The sequence below is a fragment of the Muntiacus reevesi genome, chromosome 1, assembly GCF_963930625.1.
Source record: "Muntiacus reevesi chromosome 1, mMunRee1.1, whole genome shotgun sequence".
NCBI classification, from domain to species: domain Eukaryota; kingdom Metazoa; phylum Chordata; class Mammalia; order Artiodactyla; family Cervidae; genus Muntiacus; species Muntiacus reevesi.
Window position 1 is genome coordinate 170976846 of NC_089249.1, and position 20835 is coordinate 170997680.

General features: G+C 38.2%; 2 protein-coding genes across 12 annotated transcripts in view; one reads left to right on the forward strand and one right to left on the reverse strand.

The window, feature by feature from the left end:
- GIGYF2 (GRB10 interacting GYF protein 2) overlaps positions 1 to 20835 on the forward strand; it is a 127752-nt gene that overhangs the window by 58307 nt on the left and 48610 nt on the right. For all 10 annotated transcript variants that reach the window (XM_065916814.1, XM_065916847.1, XM_065916851.1 and 7 more), the window contains one exon: positions 17599 to 17778. In XM_065916814.1, the coding sequence (XP_065772886.1) occupies positions 17599 to 17778 (180 nt within the window). The remainder of the gene's footprint in view (positions 1 to 17598; positions 17779 to 20835) is intronic.
- Positions 383 to 8239, reverse strand: KCNJ13 (potassium inwardly rectifying channel subfamily J member 13). 2 transcript variants are annotated; one of them, XM_065916872.1, is made up of 3 exons: positions 7911 to 8239; positions 2258 to 2733; positions 383 to 1050 (listed from the first exon to the last, which is right to left on the reverse strand). In XM_065916872.1, the coding sequence occupies exons 2-3, from the start codon at positions 2715 to 2717 to the stop codon at positions 428 to 430; spliced, it is 1083 nt and encodes a 360-aa protein (XP_065772944.1). In that variant the 5' UTR covers positions 2718 to 2733; positions 7911 to 8239; the 3' UTR covers positions 383 to 427. The 2 variants fall into 2 exon arrangements, with proteins under 2 accessions (XP_065772944.1, XP_065772943.1); XM_065916871.1 differs by lacking the exon at positions 7911 to 8239 and having other exon boundaries at positions 2258 to 2766.

The window sequence follows — 20835 nt, forward strand, 5'->3', positions numbered from 1 at the left end:
TTCTACCCAGGGAGCTAGGTTTGAAACTAGACTGTTGCTCCAATTGGCAGATGAAAATGAAAAATTTATGACTGATTTACCTAGAGTTCAGCTGTGTAAAGTGTGGCCATGTACTGGTATCATAGCACATTCATACAAACTCACCAACAGCGTTTCTGTTGTTACATATAATCTGTTACCTTCATGTGCATTGATTTCAACAGATAACCACAGAGAGAAACTTTGTATAATGTTATATTTCCACAACATGTATTGTTAGCTCAGCCATTTTTTTTAATGGGTGGAGGCTTGATCACCATGATGTAATCAGAAAGATGTAATCAGCATTGGAAAAAGAAAACATGAGATACAATGAAGGAAAAATAGCTGCTTAACTGGCTGAGTGTATTTAATACATTAGAAAATAGGGTGCTAAAATAGATACTTCTTACTCTATCAGTCCTGTTTCAGAGATCTGAAAACTGTCAATGCTTTGTCCATTGATGTGGATGTCCAGGTCAGTCCTGTTTGGGCTCTTGGAGACCAGAGGAGTTTGAAATTCAGGAATAGTCTTGTCAAAATTCTCCATCTTGATTTGATATTCTCCCTTGGAGCCTCGGGTCAACAGAGATGCAAAACAGTGACGTAACATGATCTCGGAGGGCAGGTAGGATGTCCTCCTCTGGCACGCTTCTCCAGTGCCTTCCTGCGTTGCTGAAAGGAACACGACTAGTTCAAAGTGGGGAGGGTTTTCATGCTGGAGCAGAGTAGCCAGAGGACTTGATGGTGTAATAGAGTGGTAGTAGGTGAGTGGAAAGATAAAGAATGGACACTCCTCAGAACTGATGCCGTCAAGGTGGAAGTCCACACTGGTCTGGTAGAGTTTGCCGTTTTCTCGTTCCTGATAGAGTATCGCTGAGACCCGGACATTGGTTAGAGGGCTAGGTCGGGTGTTGGCCACTTGGAAAATGAGGTTAGGTTTGCCATCTATCTGAGCTACTACTGCTAAGTCAGTAAAGCGGATTGAGAAAGCTCGATTTTTTGGCCGGGCAATCTTCGCCACAAAGGCACCTAAATTAGAAACCATTGAGTTTATTTTTTAGAATTGAACACTAGAAATGTCATTACCTTTTCTGAATGACAAGGATCTAGCAAATTGTTATACATTTCGTAGTGTCATGCCTGCCAAATATTTCAGAAATTCAACTTACTGATTTCTCATTAGCCTGAAGCTTTTTTCAAAACAGTACATATGTTCTTATTTTAAAACTGATTTCAAAATGGATAAGGAAAATTCATTTGTCACATAGAAATGTAAAACTTTTTAAGTTTGTTAGAAAGTCAGAGTGGTCATTGCCTATATTCCTACCTCTGCTTTAAAAAGAAAGGCAACAGAAAGTAAATGCAATTTCGTTGCCACCAGATTACTTCAAGTTGAAATAGAGATTAGATTCATAGTAGAATGATTTCGGGTAGGGAAGGGACCAGTGGAACAAGTGGCCCATTGAAGAATTTTTAACTTTGAAATTTATACAAAGCCTTTTTTCTTTTAAAAAGGCTCTGGCTCTCAGGTGATTTGAGTGTCTGCTTCAAGTGCATCCTCTTCCTAGCCACCCCTTCTCTCCTCCCCCTTCCCACCTCTAGATCAGGGTTTCTTAATTACTACTGTGCCTCAGATGTTGGCAGGCTGGTGAGGTCTATGGACCTCTTATCAAAATTATGCTTTAAATGCATAATAAGTAAAATACATAAAAAGGAAGCCAAATATATATATGTGTGTGTGTGTATGTATTTTTTGTTTTTTTCTTGCTAAGGATGCGTATTCTTATTCTTTATCATGCAGTACTGACTGTGGTACTCTGGGCTCACTAGTATTGAGTAAATGTTGAAAAGATGAATTCAGGAGAAAATTCTAGCCCAGTAAAGGTTAACAACAAAAAAATCAAATTCCTCTGTTAGGTAAAATGACTGTCATAATATGCATTGAACACATTTCACTTAAAATATTTAGTACCTTTGAAAAATTCCTTTTAGATTTTTTTGTTCATATGTTTTTGGCTACTGTCGTAATGATACCTTTTTTCTTAAGTTGGGTAAAATTTAAATATAGAGTCAAATTTAAAAAAATTTCTACAATTGTTTGACCCAAGTCTCTTTTCTAGTTTCAGGAATTACTTGTCAATAATGCAAATGAATTGTTCTGGAATAGGATTGCTTATAACTGACTATACCCATTCCAAAACACTCCTATGCTTTTTTAAAGAACAAAAACAATTACCTGTGATAAAAGCCTCTAGCATGAGGCCTAGGAGCATTTGTATGGCAAGCAGGGCGATTGCACTTGGACAGTCACCGCTGGGGAACATGGTGCCGTAACCAATGGTGAGCTGTGTCTCCAGGGAGAAGGAGAATGCCGCTGCGAAACTGGTGATGTACTTGACACAGATAGTGTGGTTTTCAGGTGGGGCGTCATGATCTAGTCCCAGGTCACCATTCATCTCAGCTAGAACATACCAGAGCACTGCAAAGACAAGCCAGTGGGTGACAAAAGAGGCGGAGAAGACCAGCATCATCCAACGCCAGCGCATGTCCATTAGGGTTCCCCAGGCGTCTCGAAGATACGCAAGACCTGTTTGAGCGCCATCCATTTGAAGTGTGCTGTGACCATCCTTGGTAACCATCCTCCGGCGTCTCTGAGTCAGGAGAGGAGCAATAACTTTGCAGTGACTGCCATCCATCTCAGGTTGTAATGCTCTGAAATCGAGAGTGTATTAGTAAACCCTAAACTGTTTCATAGTTAATATTATTTATATCCTGAGACTTAGTTTTGTAATTTTTTTTGGAATGCTTCCTTGACTACCAGGCCGGCTTTCCCAATCTGATGGCTCTTTCTGTTTTCACATACGGGAGCATTTACTCAGTCATTCATTTGATAGCTCATTGTGGATTGCCTTGAGATATCTCTTTACTGGTTCTTTCAAGGACTGTTAAAGTATTGTTTGGCATTTTAAAAAATTTCTGAGGGCTGGGGTTAGCATTCATGTCTTTTTTGACACTTTTGTATTTTTCTTGCACAAGTCCAGGCTTCAAGTATGTATTGATTTGACTAAACATTTTATGTAAATAACTTTTCATAATTAATTAATAGCTTATAACTGAATAATGGAATGGAATGTTAAATATCTGTTCCTTTTTAAAATACAAATCATTTAGAAGTGTAGTGTTTAGCTGACTGAAAATGTTTTGAAGCCAAACTTAGTGCTAGGATAAGATTAAGCTTTTAGAGATCTGTAGTTCTATTGTATGCTTTATAATTAGCCTATTGAAAGTTTTGTAATTAGATTTTATTTGTTTTTGTTACTTTGTGGCCATTTTCATGGAGGCTTTCCTTCTGTGGCTGGTGGATTGCCACCCTTTTGAATATTCTAGATTCTGACTAGATAGTAAGGAATTTTCTCTCTACCCAAAATAAGAATCTCCAGGTAGAGATTCCAAGGTAATATTAATTTTGGAAGTAAATGAACCATTAGAAAAAGTTTCAAGTTCAATGAACTAAAATAATCATTAAGGCATCAAATGGCAGTTTTTAGAACATATTAGTAAAACTAGTTTTTAGCTGTAGTCAGTTTTCGTCTATGTTTGTGTTTTCTCTGTGTGGTACATAGAAATCGAACATGTACTTTCCATGTGACCATCCTTGCATACGACAGAGGTGCAGAGGACTTAGGTAGAGGCAGCCAGGAACAGACTGGGAGATGCGACTTTGCTTCCCTTGAGTGCTCCTTTCTTCTCTGCCTCAGTCCAGTACTTGGGGTGTGTGTGTGACTCTTTTGTTTTGTTTTGTTTTTAATTTATTTTTATTAATTGGAGGCTAATTACTTTACAACATTGTAGTGGTTTTTGTCATACATTGACATGAATCAGCCATGGATTTACATGTATTCCACATCCCGATCCCCCCTCCCACCTCCCTCTCTGCCCGATCCCTCTGGGTCTTCCCAGTGCACCAGGCCCGACCTGGTCTGGTGATCTGTTTCACCCTAGATAATATACATGTTTCGATGCTGTTCTCTCGAAACATCCCACCCTCGCCTTCTCCCATGGAGTCCAAAAGTCTGTTCTGTACATCTGTGTCTCTTTTTCTGTTTTGCATATAGGGTTATCATTACCATCTTTCTAAATTCCATATTTATGTGTTAGTGACTCTCTTTTTTTGAGGCTTCTTCCTTCAGAAGTAGATGCCCTTGGAAGTGTTGCGTATCACCTTCCTCCCTTTTGAATGACAGCGATGTTTAAGAAGGTAACTGGAGGTGTGTGGAGCTAGGCTATTGCTTGAGTTTGCTGGACCCTCCTCTGTTTAGGAACTTTGGGGTTTTGGACACTGCCTTCCCATGTTGGAATTGGATCTTAGCAGCTGGGTAGATACTTTCCCTTTTGTCTTAAGGCTGATTTAATATTTATTGCTGATATTAGAGACATTCTCTTATATTTTCTTTAGATTTGAGTTGCTGATGGAACCCTGGGATGGCTGTTTGTTTAGACTAGATGGTCATTTCAGTTTCATATTATAAATTTAAAAAGTCTTAGGACCTTAATGTCTTATAATTTATTATTCTAACAAGTTGTCATTATTGTTTTATTTAGTTTTTATTTTTATTTTTCTTGGCACACTATTTAATGACTCATTTTATTAGATTTGTTGATGTTTTAGAAGACCTGATCTCTACCCTTTAGTAATAATAACAAAATATTCATAAATATTTCATATTGCATTATCTCTAATTCTTTGGAATCAGGAAAATAGACATTCGTATCCCATTCTTCTGGTGAGATCACTGAGGATCAAAATTTTCACAGGGCATATGGATTATTTTCCAAGTCTGGCTAGCTTTACAGTTGAATTTTTTTTTTTTTTAACTCCAAGAAGCTGCCTTATTTAGAGAGTTTGGCGGGATAAAAATCTTCTCAAGACAATTGATACAACATTCACAAGATCATCTTTGACAGCCTAATTTTTAGCACCTTTAGTAGATACTCTTCCTGTCCGCATAAATGTCTCAAGTATCCATTTTAAATCATTGTTAGCTTTATGCATGATTTTTATGTCAATAATGATTAATTGGATTAGCTAATATAGATTGTTGATTATGTGCCAGGAATCATACCAAACACTTCACATGTATTGACTCATGTGAAGCCAGTAGCTTCACAGAGTAACCTCTTGGGCTATTTGCTGCTTTATTGGTATTAATCTTGCTTCTTATGCATGCATGTGTGCTCGGTTGTGTGCGACACTTGGTGATCCCATGGACTGTTGCCTGCCAGGCTCCTCTGTCAGTGGGATTCTTTAGGCAAAAATACTGGAGTGGGTTACCATTTCCTTCTCCAGGGGATCTTGACCACGGATGAAACCAGTGTCTCTTATGTCTCCTGCATTGGCAGGCAGTTTCTTTACCATTGAGCCACCTGGGAGGCCCATTGTTTAACTTTCATACTATTACCATTATTAATGACATTTTATACGTAATGAAGCTGAGGCACAGTACGTTTCCTAAGATCATAAAAGTAGTGTTAGTGAGTTTCTGCTTAGTCCGTAGACCAGACCAGAGTCAGTGCCATATTGCCTCAAAAATAGACATTTTGACCTAGTTATTAGCTTTTGTGAATAACAGTGTTCCATTTGACTAGTTTGTCCAAGAACCCTTCTGAGTATTCTTCAGAAATGCTTAGGCTAAGACCTGTGATTTGTAGACAAGAAATATATTTTCAATTAAGGAAGACATCTTGCATGGTTTGAAGATGAGTAAAATCAGAATTATTACAGTCTAGTCTTGGATTCTGCAGAACAGTAGAGTTAAAATGTGGAGAAGAGAGTTCTTATAAAACATTGCCAATTTTGTATTTTACCAGATGGAGAAAATAATTTTAAAGATTACTACTTTCATCGTAATTTTATGAAAGAAAAGACATTCTGACAGTAAAGGGTAACTGGCTGCCTGCACCAAGTTGACGAACTGCTGTGTGGTTTTGCATTATCCATGACTTTGACCTTTATTGTTTGTTGCTTTCTGCCTATTTTGGCAAATGCCCATGGTGGACCTGTACACTGGTGGTGTTCCACTTACGGAACCACTGATTGCTTATTGTGTCACAGTCATTTGTGAGAGGAAAGGTCCATGGTTCTTGATTTCAACCTGCTTCATTAAGTTATAAAATTCATTACCTGAAGAGATAGCCTTTGTATACATTCTATAGCTAATAAAATAAATTGTTCTAATCTGGGCCTTTTTTCAGGATTGTAACTTCTTCCTTACAGATTTTGTAGCACAGATTTTGTTCTAGGTTTTTTCAATTTTTTTTTTCCTCTTGGAACTGAATAAATACAAGGAAAAGCCTGTGAACAGAAGGCTAATATCAAAAACAGTGGAGCATTATCCTTTTTATATATAAAACGGTCCTAGATCTTGTTTAGATGGTGTTGGAAAGTAGAGTAGTTGAGAGAAGTAAGATTTTGATCCCCATTTAACAGATTACCCTGAATAATTCCGTTCTTTGGACTTGTGTAGTCAGTGTGGTTTAGCGTAATGAAGACAGGGTGGGAAATGTAGCTGACGGGGCTCTGGCTCTGTTGGTTACATAGCTGTGTCAGTTTGGGCAAGCCAGCCAATCCCCTTGGCCAGGTTTCCTTATATTAGAGAAAGAAAGAAAAGAGGGAATTAAATAACATGCTTCTTTAAAATCCTTGATGTTTGTAAACTCACTACCATTTCCCTCAACTTTTACAGGTTTCTTGTATTATTTTTTCTATATGATTTTACATCTGCTCATATGAACATTTAAAGCATTAAATTATTATTGCCTAATATATGTAGATTTTCTCTCCATCAAATTTAAAAGTGTTTGATGGACCGACATTATGCTATTGTATTTCAAGGTAATTTTTATATCCCTATAGGCACACAAGTGCTTTTTGAATGTTTTCATCTTAGTCTGTGTTTGTGTGATTCTTGTAAACTGGTCCCAGTAGAACGTAGAATAGAAGCTCAGTATGGTTTGCTTGTATTTCTCTGTGTGGGCCCAAAGATATTTGCCCACATATAAATCATTTGATGGAAAAAAATTGTACTTTATAAAAATGATATTTTGGCTGCTTCATTGGTCATCAAAATAATGAACTCATTCTACTCATTAGGTTGTAGCACTCAAAATTATGTCTTCTATTGTCATGTTGTAATGCAGTAGTGCAGCTCATATTAAACAGTTAAATATAAGTTATAACTACATTTGTTACGTGATTAAAGTATTACCATATATTTGCTCACTTCTGGTGGAAACACTTTTAAGACTGTAGAGAGTCCTAGTCATCTCTCCTGCCCTCCCATAATTGGGACAAACAGTGTGAGTTCTAATTCTGTTATATAAGCTCAGAGATTCTTTTATATTTTAATTTCTTATTTGTAAATAATTTGTACATAATTTCAGCAATAATTTCATGGTTAAAAAGAAATTAGGACACTCATTATTTTTCCTATGTGGTTAAAAAGATAAAAATAAATTTTTTTTGGTGTTTTTTTTTTTTTTTTAATGCTCGTTTTTGGTTTCTTTAATTCTGTCCAGAAGAAAAAGATTTTTTTTTTTGAAAGCCACTGAATTTTTTTCTAGGATTTTTCTTTTCTCATTTCTGTATTATAATGCAGAATTAGAACACATTTAGTAACACAAGAAAATATTCAATAATGCTTTCAATAAGACTGTTACTCTGTTTCTAAAATTTAAGGAAAAAGAATAAGGAATGTATGACCCTATAGGTAATATCTTTGTTTTGAAACTCTATTGGCAATATCTAGTTCTGTCCCTATTTGTCAGTCAGTTTTTTTTCTCTAGTTCCCTTAAGGAAAGAAATAGGATTGAGTATTATCTCAGGTACTCACCAGTTCTTTTGCTGGGTCAGCCTATATACAGAGGCAGGTCTTGAGGAAACTTTCAGTCTGTCTTTCTGATAAGGTAATTTTAATCTACAAGTCCAGTTTGTAGGTTCTCTTCTTGGACTGGGTTTACAGTTCACATTCCTCTGTTTATAATGTCGTGGGGGCTGGTTTCAGCTGAAGCTGATGTGATTGGTCACTTAGTCTGCAGGGGGGCCAATTAGCTCTGATCATGTGGAAAAGAATGCTGGTTTGTTAGGAAGTCTTTCTTTACTCAGTACAACTCTGGAGAAAGCCTCCAGAACTGACTTGGAGAAGGGGTGCATTTTTTCCCTCTAATCAGGACCGGTCTTTAGTAAGTTTGCATAATCTTACTTAAGAGTTTATTTAAAAGTTCAAAGGGATAAAATTCCCTGCAAGATTTCCTTTCAGCCGTCTTTCCTTATATAGCATGTTGAAGTGTGAGATGTTTCCTTTACTAATCTTTTTTTCCTCCATTTCTTTGGGGAACATTTCCTTGGATAAAGACTTTTAGGTATAAGTTAATGAATTGATTTTATTAGTATTCTTTTCATATCCCATCTCATCAGAATGACTACCACTAATTGTGAAACTAGTAATATAGGTTAATTCCGTTACCTGAAATCTTTTTTGGGGGGGTAAGGAGGCAGACTTTTTAATTTTTTTATGGCTGTGTACAGAGAGCTTGAATAAGAATACATTTAATTGTTGGTTCCTTGCATTTGTCTTTAAAAACACACTGGTGTAAAAGAACCGAAAAAGTTTCTTAAGTCATGCTTCAGTGATCGTTGAAGCATGACTTAAGAAAAAGTATGATGACATGCAATAAATACAGTGTTCAGTGTACAGAAAATTTAACTTGATTTCTAAATATAATGTTTAGCTGGGAAACGTCTGTGATCCAGCATTCAGCAACCTCCAAATGAGCTGTGGCCTGGCTTTGTATAATGACTTACTGAGCAACACTTCTCCACCTCCGTTAGCTGCTCATTTTAAAACTTTGATCAAATGTCACATGTAAGGGGATCTGAGGTACAAAGGCTCCGATTGTTCAAAGTGAAGTCATGGACAACCTGCTGGGGAAATTATTAATGTAGACCAATATAATGCTACTTAGAAAGTGAAATCCGCCTTTGTAGATTCCTCCTCCTTGCCCCCACCACAATTAAAAAAATAAATTAATTCCGTCTTTGTTTTATTAATGCCAAGCATTTCAGTACAAGTTCAGACACAGCACTGGAAACTTTGACCTTCAGAACTAGAGAAGGTAAAAGCATCAAGGAGGGAGTTGTGATGTGATGCACCTTCTCTGTATGTTCTGGTAGGAATTAGGCTTTGTATCAATTGCCAGGTAACTGCTTGGGGTGGCAGAGGGAAACCAGAGCTAATACAGTGCAACGCTGCCTTTCACAGAGAGGTACTGAAAGTGCATCTGCCATATATCTTGAATAGGTGTTATAATAAGGAAAATAATAAAGATTTTACCAAAATTAGAAGCCTTTTTCCATAATATATTGAGACAAGTTATTTACAAGATGATTGTCAAGAAACATATCAAATGAAGAAGTATTCTGGTTTCTGAATTTTGCACTTTGAAAGTCGGCTATGGTCTGTAAACAGTCATTCTTAATTGCTAACTGAATGGAAGACGTAGACCTGTTCAGGAGTGCTTCCTCAGGGGCTTAGCACTCCCCTTATAATAGCCTGAGCAGTAAAATTCATTGCTGTTTGAATTTAATAGCACTGAAATGAGGTTAACTGAGTTGAAACTGATATTGATACTGATGTTAGACCTACTTCACCCTAAAATAAGTGGGCCCTCCTATTGAAACAGAATTAATGATTTAAATTGGAGATGGCTCTAAAGCATTCTATAAAGGAACAGAAGTGCTAGTTATCTATCAGTGAATTTTCCCCCCCAAATTATAATGATTAAGAAAGATACTTAAATAAATTAAATTCTGTATCCCTAAAATGTTTGCTTTGCTTTCTGGCTAAACCACTCCAGTGTATAATCCGTATTTGTACCACACTGAACCTGCAAGCCACAGAGTCTTTAGCCGGAGTGCGGTGTTTCGCCTGTGCACACACGTCACTTCACACGTTTTAGACTTTAGCCGTGGTCCCCAGCGCCCTTTCTTCCACAGTGTACTTTGCTTTCTTTAGAAGAGGCCTGGTCTCTTTCGAGTTCTGCCTTGAAGCCCACTGCTGATCATCCCCCCAGAGACTTCAGGCAGCGTCTGGGTGTGTACTAGCAGATGGCTGAGCTCGAGGGTTATAGGACTGGGGGGCATACTCCGACCACATGAGGCCTTTTGCAGAGTCTCGTATACTGCAGCCCCTCCCGTCTCTGTCTTCCAACCAGGACCTGCTGTGTTTGCAGAACCAAGGTAACCACTGGAGCAGTTATGACCCTCTCAGGGGCTAGGATGGGAGAAAAATGGCAAATCTCTGGATATAGACTTTAAACTACTCCATCCTAGTTACCCTGAGTTTTGTTTACAATTGAGGGGGAAAAGAAAATATCAGTACCTGGATGGGATTCCCTTTCACTGTTTTTTTGGTATTAGGAAATATTTTTAGTGTTAATCAAAGAATCTGTATCTGAATACAGGAATACAAAGTTACTTGTTAGAAAAATTTGCACATAAACAAGCTTCAAAGTCTGTCCCATAATTCCACTTTTGCTTTTGGAGTTTGGGCACTTGTAAGTTCCAAGTCTCACAGCTGTAGATTTTGTTGGCTGAGTGCCCTTTTGCTCCATCTGAAGTTTTCCATAAACACCATTTCTGGCTGCAAGTCAAACATGCACACAGGTGCCCTTTAACTGCTCTTTCTCCTTAGGAAGTCCACTTAGTTAGACCAGACTAAAACCAATATTGCGTTTTAATTTTATATTAATTTTAGATGAGTCCTATTAGACTTAATGCATTAAGGCAGAAACAACCAAGTGTCTACTGCCATTGGGGAAAGTATTTATATATGTAGTACACTGTATTTTAGCACTTTCTGTATATCTTGAAGATATATGAATATAAAATTACAGTTTTTACAGGTAGTACAGTTTGCTCATAAAACTGTCATGTTTGCCATATTGAATGCCACTTATATTTTTTTACCTTTTAGGGGTCATAGATACCTTTGAGACTCTGGCAGAAACATTGACCCTTTTTCCTGAAAAAAGACAGGCATGCCCACGTGCTGTGTGCTTCCAGTTTAAGGATTCACTACCCACAAGCTCTCTCATTGACTATGGTTAGGAATATTTGGTTCAGGCATCAATTTTTAAGTTATTTAATTATGTGTGCTTTTAATCATCTTGTTTACAAGTTTACAAGGTTAATCTGTTAAGATGTTTTTTAAAGTCAGCTAAAACATTTGGTTACTCAGCTTTCTCATATTGCAGATGTTATAGAAGGAGAAAGACTTAAGTGCTGAGAAAGGCCATGTGGGTGTCCCTCATTCATTTTAGCTCCGGTCACTGTGGAGCCCTATAATTTGTAGACCTTAAAGGAACTTTAGTAGATACTGTCTTTTGAGTTGCCTGTGAACAACTTTATCATTTAATTGTATCAGTAATACACAAGTATGTGTTTATTTAACTCATTATAGAGTTGAAGTTCTCTTTGGAACCCCCCACTTCCCACTCAGATTTACACAAATATAAATCTGCTGTAATCATTTAGGTTGTAAAGGATTTATTTTCATGTTTTAGAGGAATTCTTTGTATATGGGATAGTTTTGGAAATGTGTATTTTATTAGATGGTACTTAAAGTCATTTTTCCCCTCAAGATACTTATTTCGAGTAAAATTGTTATATTGTTAATATACAAGTTGATCTTAACATTGTTTCAGGGGTACACATTTTGACATGTTTGTCTGCTGGAGGATTAACAAATTTAGTTCCCTTTAGGAATCTTGGCAGTCTCTGGCCCCAAGCTTTTCTGTGCATGGTATCTTTTTTTTTTTTTTAAGAGTACTTTAGACTTAGATTCTAGAACTTCCTCTTTCTTCTTTAGTTTTTGCAGCATTTCTGGCTGCTTCTGATGGGTTTAATTTGTGAGTAAACCCTGGATTAGGAGTTTGAACATCTGTGTTCTCTTTCTGATTTAGTGACTACTCAGCTGGGTAATGGGCTTCCCTGGTAGCTCAGATGGTAAAGAATCCACCTGCAATGCGGGAGACCTGGGTTCCATCCCTGGGTTGGGAAGATCCCCTGGAGGAGGTCATGGCAACCCACTCTAGTATTCTTGCCTGAAGAGTCCCATGGACAGAGGAGCCTGGTGGGCTGCAGGCCTTGGGGTCTCACAGAGTTGGACACGACTGAGTGACTCTGCACAGCACAGCACGGCCGTGTGGCTGAGAGGGTCCCCCAGGGCATCCGTTTGCCCACAGGGGTAATGGGGGTGACCAAGCCTGAGCCAGCCCTTGTGGTAATTGTGAGGATTGTACGAGCTATTTCAGTACAGTTTGTCAGTCTGTAAGCTGTCAACTCATTTGTTTATGTGTGTATCCCTGGGCAGTGGACAGGAGGGTAAGTGTTGTGTCTTAAGTCTCTTCTTTAGTTTTAATCCTGTGTTTTTAATGTTAATATTTGTCCATGGAGAAAGCCCTCATCTTAATGTGCTAGAGGTTTGAGTAAACAAGCAAACAAAAAATGATAAAGTAGTACTATTTAGTACTATTTCTTTGGGAAAATACTCAGTAGTACTTAGCACTAAGTTGAATATACCTTATGGCCAGCAGTTTCACTCCTAGGTGAAGACCAACAGAAATGCAAACATATGCTTACCAAATTTCATATTCAAGAATGTTTGTCACAGCACAGTTTATAATAGCAAAAAAATAGAATCAACCAAAATCAGTAGTCGAGTAATAAATTGTCTGTTCATACAATGAGATCCCATATCACAGTGCAAAAGAACAAGCTTATGTTCTCTGTAACTATGTGGGTGAATTTCCTATAAGGTTAGTGAAAGAAGCCAGACGCACTACAGAATGGGAGAAAATATTTGCAAACAGTACAAACAGCTCATACAATCAGCAACAAAAACTAGACAACCTAAGTGAAAAATGGGCAGATCTAAATAGACATTTCTCCTAAGAAGAAATAGAAATGGCTTGTAGGACAGGGAAAGATGCTAAATGTCTCTAATTGTTAGAGAAGTTCAAATCAAAACCACAACGAGGTACCCCCCTCACTGGAATGGGCTAGTGTTTATGTAAATTCAGGCTGCTGAAAACAGCAAATAATATGAAAAATCTTTGATTTGGAAATTCATATTTGAGCCACATTAGTATACTGTGTTACAACCATTAATGTAGAAAAGCTTCAAAGAGGTAACAGCGCTTATTAGCTTTGATAATCTTAAGTGATCTGGTGGTCTTACCTACACCTTTTTTTGAGGAGGAGAAAAAGGTATGTCACTATATGAAGTCTGTCATTTGACCTAGTAATTTTGCTCTTTGAAGCTTTTTTCAGAAGAAGTGGTTCAGAAAAGCAAAACACATACCACACAGATATCTGTTCCTAAGTTATCTAGTTCTCAATAAATTAGTTATGAAGTAAGTGTCCCGTGGGGAATTACCTAGCAGTTTGCAACAGCAGCAGGGTAAACCTAGTATATATCCATTCATATTATTATTAAGATAAGTTGGGCATGACCTAGCAACTGAACAACAACAAAGATACATAATCACAGAGAAATATTTGCTGTTTAAATGGAAAGTAGATTTTGAAATAGTGGGTATACTGATTGAAACTACGTTTTTAAAATGTTATGTAAAAGCTAGCTGTAAGTGCGTACAGTTTTATTTCTAAGATTGAGGAATTGGTATTTTTATTTTTAGTATCTTTAATTTTTTTTTTGCAACTTACCATCTGTTAGAAAAAATTATGATGACCAATTTTTGATCAGTTAAGCATTTTGCCGTTCAGTTCAGTCACTCAGTCGTGTCCGACTCTTTGCGACCCCATGAACTGCAGCACGCCAGGCCTCCCTGTCTATCACCAACTCCCGGAGTCCACCCAAACCCGTGTCCATTGTGTCGGTGATGCCATCCAACCATCTCATCCTCCGTCATCCCCTTGTCCTCCTGCCCTCAATCTTTCCCAGCATCAGGGTCTTTTCAAATGAGTCAGCTCTTCGCATCAGGTGGCCAAAATATTGGAGTTTCAGCTTCTATATCAGTCCTTCCAGTGAACACCCAGGACTGATCTCCTTTAGGATGGACTGGTTGGATCTCCTTGCAGTCCAAGGGACTCTCAGGGGTCTTCTCCAACACCACAGTTCAAAAGCATCAATTCTTCGGCACTCAGCTTTCTTTATAGTCCAACTCTCACATCCATACATGAGCACTGGAAAAACCATAGCCTTGACTAGACAGACCTTTGTTGACAAAGTAATGTCTCTGCTTTTTAATATGCTGTCTAGGTTGGTCATAACTTCCCTTCCAAGGAGTGTCTTTTTTATTTTCATGGCTGCAGTCACCATCTGCAGTGATTTTGGAGCCCAGAAAAATAAAGTCAGCCACTGTTTCCTCATCTATTTCCCATGAAGTGATGGGGCCGGATGCCATGATCTTAGTTTTCTGAATGTTGAACTTTAAGCCAACTCTTTTTCACTCTCCTCTTTCACTTTCATCAAGAGGTTCTTTAGTTCTTCTTCACTTTTTGCCATAAGGGTGGTGTCATCTGCATATCTGAAGTGAAATGAAGTCACTCAGTCGTGTCCGACCCTTTGCAACCCCATGGACTGTATAGCTTACCATGCTCCGTCAATGGGATTTTCCAGGCAAGAGTACCGGAAAGGTAAGGGAAGTGGCTCAGTTGCGTCTGACTCTTTGCAGCCCCATGGACAGTAGCCTATCACGCTTCTCCGACCATGGGATTTTCCAGGCAAGAGTACTGGAGTGGGTTGCCATTTACTTCTCCAGGGGATTTTCCCGACCCAGGGATCGAACCCGGGTCTCCCGCATTGTAGGCAGACGCTTTACTGTCTGAGCCACCAGGGTCGAACCCGGGTCTCCTGCATTGTAGGCAGATGCTTTACTGCCTGAGCCACCAGAGAACTAACTCCCTGCATATCTGAGGTTATTGATATTTCTCCCGGCAAATCTTGATTCCAGTTTGTGTTTCCTCCAGCCCAGCATTTCTCATGATGTACTCTGCATATAAGTTAAATAAGCAGGGTGACAGTATATAGCCTTGTGTACTCCTTTTCCTATTTGGAACCAGTCTGTTGTTCCATGTCCAGTTCTAACTGTTGCTTCCTGACCTGCATACAGGTTTCTCAAGAGACAGGTCAGGTGGCCTGGTATTCCCATCTCAGAATTTTCCACAGTTTATTGTGATCCACACAGTCAAAGGCTTTGGCATAGTCATTAGTGGGTGTTTTTTTTTGCGGGGGGAGAGGGTGCTTATTTTGGTGCTTTCATTACTTCTCAGAGCCTTAGTGTAAAAGTAGATGGAAATGAGTGTTTTGATCAGTTCATCCATCAGGTATTTGTATTCCCAATGTGCCTGGCACGTATTACTTGCGACTGAAAAATTACATGGGTTAAAAGTTATTTCCTATCACTTACCAATTTATACACATTAGGGATTTCTTTGTTTTAAATTTTTCTTCTGTATATATAGCTGTATTTTTCATCAAGTCATATAATAGATGTGGGCTTTTTAAAATGTCTTGTCCCTTCTTACTCTGAGCAGGAGAGCTTGGAATGTCTAACCTTTCTATCCCAAGGGTAGATGTGGAATGTACCTATAGTTAAATTCATAAAACTTGGTACTTGCTGTGCAATAAATATTTGTTAAATGAGTCAGAAGATTAACATGAGAATTGTAGTTACGTCATTTAAACAGTGGTGTGTGATTTTGGACAGTTCCCATGGGTTATCTTTTTGACCCTCAACATTCTCAGCTGTAAAATTGAAAAAATAATTTCTAATACTGAGGATTGTTACGAAGATTAAATTGGTTAAATGAGTGTTTTTGTTAACTATGGCCGTGTAACAAGTTACTCCAAAACTTAGTGGCTGTAAACAGCATGCATTTATTCTCTCAGTTTCTGTGGGCCAGGACGGAAGCAGCTTCGCTCCGTCTCTTAGCTTAGGTCTGGCCTGGGTCTTCTGTGCAGTTTCAGTCATTTCAGGGCTCGATTGGGGTTGGATCCACTTCCACACCCACTCACGAGGCTATTGGCAAGCCTTAGTTCTGTGCCATGTGGGCTTCTCACACGGCTGCCTCACAGCAGGGCTGCTGGATTCCCTCAGAGAGAGCCTCCAAGATGGAAGTTTTTAACTCAGTATCAGCAGTGACATCTCAATCAGGTCTACTGGATTCTGTTTGTTAGGAGCAAGTCAGTAAGTCCAGCCCACACTTAAGGTGAGGTAATTACACAAAGATCAGAAGGCAGGGATTGTTGAGAGTTGTCTTAGAGGCTGCCTATAGTAATAAGATTTTGCCCAGCAAATAATTGTACCCAGCCCCCCTCAATTCCAAGATATTTTATTGTGTAATAGAACAACCCAAAGGAACTTTTTGGCCAACCCAGTACTTGATAACAACCTAATAACTGTTTGGGTAAACAGGATAGGGACTCTTAATATAACATGTGAAATGGAATATAAGAGGATGAGTAGAATTTCCTCATTTTCAAATATACAGTTTTTTTTCACTTTAATACAGTTTATTGAAAAGAATTGAGATTATCACTGAGAGAATATGTAACTTTTATAAACTGAGGATTCCAGTGTATGTTTTAGATTTTCAACCACATACTTTAATGTGAAATTTTCTATAGTTTGTTATGAATTACATATGTTAGCACATGTGGTATAGTTATAGTGACTAACAAATTTGCATGGTTTAGATTTATCTTGTCTTTTGAAAGTACCAATTTAGTTTTTTAGGTATAACAGTCTCTCTTTTACTGTTAATGTAACTCTTGAGTTGTATCCAGTTAGACATAACTTAGCTTTAGATTTTGTTCAAAAGCAATTTGTTTTATGCCTATAATGTCCTGGGTGCCAGAGTAAAGGACAAGTTGTAGCTTATACTTCCTATTTCTGAGTTTACAATCTGTTTGGAATAAAAGAGGTTGAAGTTTACCAATAAATACCCTTTTGGACAGAATCACTGGTAGAAGTTGATATTAAATACGTTGCTTTACTAAATCAGATAGTTAAAAGAATTGTATGACTTAGGGAAAAAAAGGGACATGCTGGTAAGGAAGGATTGCCAGGTGAAAATGGGAAGGGCACAGAGCCGCCCGTGTAGCAGTCTGAGGGGAGAGGGGGAGTGTGAATGGGGAGTTTGTATACATGCGTAAGTATAGCCACGGTCAGTTTTTGAAAGGCTTTGTAAGAAACTGTTGATGGTGGTTTTACTCTGGGTGATCTTGTGTAGGGGACAGTTGATTTACTTTTCACTGCATGACTTAAAAAAAAAAAAGCACATATTAGTTGTGTTTGAAAAAATTATTGCTCAGTCTTTGAACATTCAGCTTTAAGAAGTGTGTCTAATAATATATTCATATATCCACAGTTATTTTATTTATACTGCCTGAACATTGAGAGGGATATATTTGCAGAAAAGCTTGATTTGAGCAATTAAGTTTGTTTTCAAAATCCTCGCTGTCTGAGGCTTATGGTTATTCAATTTCTTTACAGGGAGACCAAATTTTGAGGAAGGCGGACCAGTGTCAGTGGGAAGAAAGCATGAATTTATACGATCAGAGAGTGAAAATTGGCGTATTTTTAGAGAGGAACAGAATGGAGAAGATGAAGATGGAGGCTGGCGACTAGCTGGATCAAGAAGGGATGGAGAAAGGTGGCGGCCCCACAGCCCTGGTAAGAACCCTGTTGAGCAGAAGCACGCAGGGACCCAAGGAAGCAAGGATTTTGCAGGAATTCTTAAGAATAAAGTGGAAAACCTAAACTGATAAAGAAAAAAGAGGGGAGTCATATTTATGTTATCACACTCAGTCTTGTTACCACAAAAAAATTTAACATAAAAATTCCCCGCACCTGTTCAGTTGATTAGAAAAACTCACTTTTCATTTTCTGGGGCAGTGTGGTTTAATGGGAAGCACCTGCCCTTAACTGTAAAAATGAGAGAGGATTTCATTGGTTTTTCTACGTCTCTGAATCTTTTTTCAGCATGCTTTTTTATGTGGTAATTTTATGCTTACTTAGGAATATGTGCTCTCCCTGAAGTGAGTTTTTTTTTTTTCCTACATAAGAAAGGATTTATTCCTTTTTTGTCTTGAAAATGTGATTTCTTCTTATTTGAAGAATAAACTTTAAACCTAGGTCAGAAGCATAATCATAAGTTTATGCTTTTGTCTCTCTAACTTTAGAAGGAGAGAGATTAGTCATGACTAGTGGTTTTGTAAGCTCTTCTGTTTGACTCTTAAGGAGGTTTCAGACTGCTCTTCCCGACATTAGATGTGCTGGTAATTGAAGACACTGGTGCTTTGTGTCCGAGCTCGCTCCCTACCCAAGTGCTGATCCCATGCCTCATGAGCGTCAGATGCCCCTGGGTCATGCAGAACTGAAGCATGCAAAGAGTGTGCACATGTCTTTTGAATTTCACATGCATAACATTATTTTATGTACTGACTCTATGCCAAGGAAGCTTACTTTAATAGAGGAAGGTATAATAATGTAATGCTGGGAAAGACTGAAGACAGGAGAAGTGGACGACAGAGGATTAGATGGGTTAGATGGCATCACCGACTGGATGGACGTGAGTCTGAGTAAGCTCCAGGAGTTGGTGATAGACAGGGAAGCCTGACATGCTGCAGTCCATGGAGTCACAAAGAGTTGGACACGACTGAGTAACTGAACTGAACTGATAATAATGTAAGCTGTTTTCATTTACTTAAAAGAATCAAGTTATTAACAAGTCATTGGCCTGAGTAAACATTATAACTGGCCTTTAGGGTCCTTTATGGAGTTGTGGATAGGTGGACACTTAGTGAAGTTAATCATTCAGTTAGTCAGTTAAGTCTCTCAGTCGTGTCTGACTCTTTGCGACCCCATGAATCGCAGCACGCCAGGCCTCCCTGTCCATCACCAACTCCCGGAGTTTACTCAAACTCATGCCCATCGAGTCGGTGATGCCGGGATAGAATCATAATCCTTTTACATCAACTCCTCACTGGCTGCCTCTTGGGAGAGATTTCTGTCATTAGTGGGCATTGTTTGTATCACAGTTATCTAGGCAGTTCTTATCAATCTGTGTCCTGGGCAACCAGATCTTACAATTCTCTTTAGGGCATTATGGGATTTTTGTGCTGAGCTTGCCTGTAAGCAGAGGGGCTTATAGACTATGTTCCCAACAAGCATTCAGTGAAAGAATGGATGGGATTTGGGCTGAGTGAGAAGAAAGTTCCAGCTGATCAAAAACAAACAACGTGAATGTTTTGGAAGATGAACAGTGTTTCTGAGCCCGAAGGTCTAATGTTCATTCTGTTAAAGTGAGTTAAAAGTAAAACAGTGTTATATTCTGCCACTTACCACCTCACCCAAGAGTTTAGATTTTGGATATATATTGTCTCTTTTTTTGTCCCCCTATCTTTTGTAAATCTTTCTTTCCAGTGAAATTTGACTTTCACGTCAGTTTTGTCATCAGCTTGGCAATTTTCCAGTTTTTTTAATCCATTTATTTTAAAAAGACAATTTGTGGGACATAAAGATACATGGGGGCTGAACAGTGTAAATATGCAATAAAAAAAATCTACTTTTTAAACCCAGCATATTAAAAGCAAGTCTGATTATATCAGTTGTTATTAGTTACTATCTTAACATTTTGGTTAATCTTTTATTAGATTTGATTAAAATTTTAAATACAGTGATTTGACTTAAGAAAATAGTATCATAATTTCGTTCAGATTTAAGGTCTATAAAGCAGTGGTCAGTCTTAATAAGCTATAGATGTGCCTTATCTGGTACATTTAGTTCCATGAATAAAATTTTATTAACTATTTAAGACAACAAAACAATTATAGGGTGTAGTTTTATTAAAGTACATCTCACAACTGGGTACATATGGAGTTGGGAGCATTAAGGACAGCAGAGCACCCGCTCTGGGAGGTGAACTTAGGAAACTTAGAGGGAAACATGAGCCACATGCCTAGAAGGATAGATTCCTATCGCAGTGCATACTTAGAAATGAGAGCAGCAGACAGAGCAGTCTGGAATTCAGCTTTTGATCATGAATACTTCTTTGGGATAATGGCTCTAGGTTTACTTAGACAATCTCGTTATAAAACTCCTTCATTTTCATAGGAGGCAATAAATTGTGTTTTGTTGTAAGTAAAGTGTGGGAAAGGGGAGAATAAAGTTTTCTTCCGTTTTTGTAAGTGACTTATGAGACTTGCCTGGTGGCTCAGACAGTGAAAAAAAGAATCTGCCTGCAGTGCAGGAGACCTGGGTTCAATTCCTGGGTGCAGAAAATCCCCTGGAGAAGGAAATGGCAACCCAGTCCAGTATTTTTGCCTGGAGAATTCCATGAAACAGAGGGGCCTGGTGGGCTACAGTCCATGGGGTCACAAAGCGTCAGACATGCCTCAGTGAGCCACCCTTTCACTTTAAGAGGCTTATAAGATGCTGCCTGTATTTGATGTTTTAACAGTTTTGCCCTTTGGTTTTCAGTTTGATTTTTAGATCACAGGTTTTAGCAAATTGGGCCTCAAGAGTACAGTAACATTTAACTTTGACCTTTTTCTTTTCTTTTTTTTTTTTTTTTTTTTTGCATATCTCCCTCTGAGAGAGCAGTCAAGGATATAAAATCATAATAGGATAAAACTTGCATCTTTTTAAAACTCTTAGATTCAGATATTTGTCAGTATTAACAAGAGGACTCCCCCCCACCTGTTTTTTTTGTTTTGTTTTGTTTTTTTA

Excerpts from the sequence above, each read along its gene's own strand:
- KCNJ13 (XM_065916872.1), bottom strand. The coding sequence starts at position 2,717 with ATGGATGGCAGTCACTGCAAAGTTATTGCTCCTCTCCTGACTCAGAGA. Across the intron at positions 1,051-2,257 it reads GCTAGAGGCTTTTATCACAG|GTGCCTTTGTGGCGAAGATT; the intron begins GTAATTGTTTTT and ends TTTCTAATTTAG.